At 40.5% G+C, this 4570-nt stretch overlaps 1 protein-coding gene across 1 annotated transcript; it reads right to left on the reverse strand.

Moving 5' to 3' along the window:
- Nucleotides 1-312: 312 nt before the first annotated feature.
- Nucleotides 313-3800, reverse strand: LOC111897500 (protein LONGIFOLIA 1). Its single transcript, XM_023893453.3, has 4 exons — nt 3384-3800; nt 1832-3289; nt 1529-1745; nt 313-1036 (listed from the first exon to the last, which is right to left on the reverse strand). The coding sequence occupies exons 1-4, from the start codon at nt 3534-3536 to the stop codon at nt 462-464; spliced, it is 2403 nt and encodes an 800-aa protein (XP_023749221.1). The 5' UTR covers nt 3537-3800; the 3' UTR covers nt 313-461.
- Between the last annotated feature and the right edge of the window lie 770 nt (nt 3801-4570).

A 4570-nucleotide genomic window follows, 5' to 3' on the forward strand; every position in this document is an offset into this window, starting at 1 on the left:
GATCAACAAAAAATTGGATAACACAATCCCAACCCTATTACAACCAGCAATACTTTTTACACATGAATTACGTATTTTTCAACCGTTATAACTCTTTTGATGTTAAATTTTTAATCTGATTTTGCGATTTTATTAATTTAATGAGCTAAAAACAAAATATACTTGAAATTCTGATAAGTCAGTAAATTTTAACAAATGTCCTTTGAGAAAGGTGGGGGCTACTTCCATCCATTTATGCTTCCTTCATATATCATTTTCAGCTCCTCTTTTTATACAGAGAGAGAGAGAGGAGAGAGATCCCAACAACGACCGTTATACAATAATTCATTAATGTTATTAATTTAAAATCCAACACTAATTAAACTACCAATAAAAAAAAAAGAAAAATTTTGTGAACATGCTGATTTTATAAATTATAAAAAAAAAAAAAGAGCGGGAACATTAAACTAAACCCACTTATTTTAAAAAACCAATTTCCTTCGAGGCGCCAAGACGGAACTTTTCGCGGCAAAGTCAGCGAGATCTCGGATTGTTTCGCTCACCAAATCCTTGAATACCAACCGTTCGATGTACAGAACGGTTTCCGACATCTCCACCGGATGATCTTCCCAGCCATTGTTTCCGGCAAGGTCTCTTTTCAGTACACCGCAAATCGGATCCAACAAGTTGTCGTTAGTAAATCGCTCACGGATTTTTTGAAATTCGGAGCAAATCTGGTGCAGAGAGTTGATGGATTCAGAGACGGCGTTCCACGGCGGCAACTGGCTGTTCCGGTCGAGGATTTCGGCAACGACGTCGAAGACGAGCTCCCGTTGGAGTTTGGAAGCTTTTGATGTGTCGTTTCCGTTGAAGTATTGTTGCTTCTCTAGAAAGAAGAAGACGCTGGAGTCATCCGGGAGGTATTTTGATGCTCGGAGTATTTCCGAGATGTAAGCGAAATCAGAATCGTCGGAGATGAAGTCTTCGTCTTTGGTTGATGTTGCCGGAGAGATTATAGAGCTCCAGATATCGTCTTCCAGATCAACAACGGTAAGATCTGTTGAGTAAAATCAGTTAATTGAGAAAAACAAGGAAAACGAAAGCGAAATCGAAATCGGTGTTATCGATGTTGAAGAAGAAAAGTACCATTACTGAATTAAATAAAACCGATAGCAGTCTCTATCAAAAATTTAAACACTGACTTTATAACAGTTAATATGACGGACGCTCATTCAATGGACATTTGACTTGACGACGCCGTCGTCGTCAGAATGCCGACGAGAGCCACCTGTGGCGAGGCAGCTCTGGTCACGTGACAGCAACCAACGTCCAACGGCACATGTTAACTTTTCTATATGTTAGCCTGCTAAGATAGGCCTATATGATATCGTCATTGTTTACAAAAAGAAACGAATAAAAGAAGGGGACAACGAATCAGACTGCGCCACGTTTACAGGTTGAGAGTTGTTGGGACACGAGTCCACATGGAAACGTCATGTGAACGCAATGAAGATTTGTTTTCTGAATTCTGAGGCATTTGTTTGCGTACCTTTGAAATCAATGCTGCGTTTCATAACTGGTGAAGGAGATGACGACTCATCCTTATCGAATGCAGGATCAAGAACAGAGACTGGACTTGGTAAAACTGAACCGGAACTCGGTTGTGACTCGGAGGAGACGATGTTCATCTCTGCAATGCTGTGCAGCAACCTGTCACATCTCTCTAACAGACTCTTTCCTTCCCTGTATTCCTCCATTTTTGATCTCTGTAAAATCGGTAAACAAACTAAAACGTTAATAATAATGCAACTACGAAACAATTAACGGAATGAAATATCTAATATCTATATACCTCTGGATCGGATTGAGAAGTTGTACTACCGGTGCTTTCAGAAATCGATGAGGATTCATCCTCCATAACAAAGCTTCTACCAATCTTCTCCTTGGAATAACCCATGCCGGCTGTTTTCCTGCTTCTCGGAGATCGATTTGTGACGGACTGATAGTCGGATCCGTTTTTTTTAGGTGTAAGCTTAGGAGAATTAATGGGCGAACTTCTTCGTGATTCAGAGGATTCATGGAAACTCCGTTGCGTTTCTACGCTCAATGGCTTTCTCTTCACTATTGTATTACTATTCTTCGAGTTACTAAGAGAGCTAGAATTTCTAGCTCTGACCGGACTTCTTCCGCTCCGATCGAGTACTCCACGTTCCTTTCTTGGACTGACTGACGGTAAACTCTCTCCGGCGTATCGATTCATACCTCCTGAATCGTTTCTCAATCTCCGACCTGATGCAGGGGAGCGCCATGGTTTCATGAGGACTATTTGTGAATCGTCGGAAGAAAAACTGGGATCGTATACGAAGTTCCTCTGGCTGTCTCTGTTTGGAGGTCTTTTAGAATGCAAAAGGCCTTTGAGTTGCAACGCTTCGAGAATATGCTTCAGGGACTCCAAATCATTGGACTGCTCGTCTAGTCCTCTTAACTTCAAGTTCTTGTCGGAAATACCATACATTGGCGCCGTCGTCTGTTTTGGCTCCGGGAAAAAATCCGCCGAATCAAAGAAGCTTCTCCGCTGCTGAGGGGACCTCCATTGAGATGTTTTAGGAGATTCAGTTTTTTGATTTCTTGATGAATATTTGATTGACTCCATAACTCTGCCATTCTGAGCGTTTCTGCTGCTCACGTTGCCCACATTATCTCCAACACTGGTATTGTGCGTCAGATTTGTATCCGTTGCTTGTTTGTTTGCTAGATTTGACTGGTTGGTTTGGGAATTGTTGCAGTCAACAAATCTGGAGTGAAACAGATCTCTGTGAACCCTGGATTCAGATGCCGATCGCCGGAGCTCCGGTTTCTTGACGGTTTCCGGACTCGATGGTGGATCGGAAGATGGCAACTGGTCGAGTCCCATGAGTCTCGCGATGACGCTGGGCGACCGGCGTTGCTTGTCGTAAGCTTCATCAATGGCATTGGTACCATTGTCTATGCGGATCTCCCTTGGACAAAGACTCCCTTTCGAGTCTACCATTGCTCTGCTATCAAGCGACAGCCTCGGCATTTCTTTGCAGAATTTCCATGAAGTTTTTATCGATCCCTCCTTCAGGTCAAACATGGGAAGGGGTAGTGGTGATCTCGGCGGCGTTGCTGTTTCGTAGGCATTGGAATTCGCCTTCGGAGATGGTTTGAAACGGTCTGGGCTTTCAGGTACACCCACCACCGCCTCCGCCTGCGCTGGCTCTGGCTTCTTCATTTCTCTTATCGCCGTTGACTGAACGGACTTAACCGGCTCCGGTGACGCCATGATTCCCTGTAAAATATTTCAGTTATTTTAATGTCATTTCTTATTTTACTGTAGGAAATCTATGCATACAGCGAGGGGAAGAAGAAGAGGAAGAGCTTACGGTGGAGGGAGGGAGGCGTTTGGTGGTGGAGTAGATACGTTTACCGGCCAAAATCTGTTGGCGATCGAAGATGTGAAGGAAACCAGACATGCATCCAATCTGCTTCTCTATCTGTTTTTCAAGATTCTGATCTTGTATTAGCCCCGTCATCATTTTCCGACGAGTTCCAACCCCGGTCAGGTACTATATTTCACTACCTCCGACACACACACACACAGTGGCACGATCTCTCCAGTCTAATCTTAGCTTTGCTACTTTACAGTTTACATTGGCATATAAAACTTCATCATCTCATTACTTTTTTCTCACTTCTCTCTCTCTCTCTAACCTAGTGTTTCTGGACTTTATGCTTTATCTGTAACTCCCGCTTTCTGCTCATTTAAAGGGAGAACAAAGGAAGTGAGGTCAGTGACGGGAGACATCGATGTGGGGTAGCCTGCTACTCCGTTAGATTTGTTAATCACAAGTTTCCATGATCCGTTTTAGTTTCTCTTTCTCCCACTTATAATACCAATTTCATAATTTCTTAAAAACTCCCAAATACTATAATATATTCTTTGATTATAAAGTATATACATAAAATAATTTCTTGTAAAAGCAATTTTTTAATGTGAAATTTATTTTCATTCTTTTTAAGTTCAATACGTTTTCTCTAATTATTGTACGATACTTTCAAATTTATGGTGTCTGTTATATGTCTTACATATGTATTTTAACCTAATTAAGAATTGTGTTTTATTGTATAATAATTTTGAAACAATTTATTTAATTATAAAAAACTTATAATATAAATATACAAAAATGCAAAAATGGTCCATATGTTATGCATTTTTTATGAATTTTCGTTTAAACCCTAACTTTTTTTTTTTTTTTTTTTTTTAGTTTCGTGGTCTTTTCGGTTATGTTTCTATGTGGTTTTAGTCTCTCTGAAAATTGAAATTACTGTAATACCCTTATGTATTTATTTTTTAATTTTCTTTCATTTATCTATTTAAATAATTAAAAAGTAATAAATCTCTCTCTCTCTCTCTCTCTCTCTCTCTCTCTCTCTCTCTCTCTCTCTCTCTCTCTCTCTCTCTCTCTCTCTCTCATCTAAATCTTTTACCGGAGAAACCCACCACCATAAATTAACACCTTACACCATCACCACTCTTCCATCAATCCTATTATTGAACACCCACCAGCTT

Source organism: Lactuca sativa, chromosome 5 (assembly GCF_002870075.4).
Source record: "Lactuca sativa cultivar Salinas chromosome 5, Lsat_Salinas_v11, whole genome shotgun sequence".
NCBI classification, from domain to species: domain Eukaryota; kingdom Viridiplantae; phylum Streptophyta; class Magnoliopsida; order Asterales; family Asteraceae; genus Lactuca; species Lactuca sativa.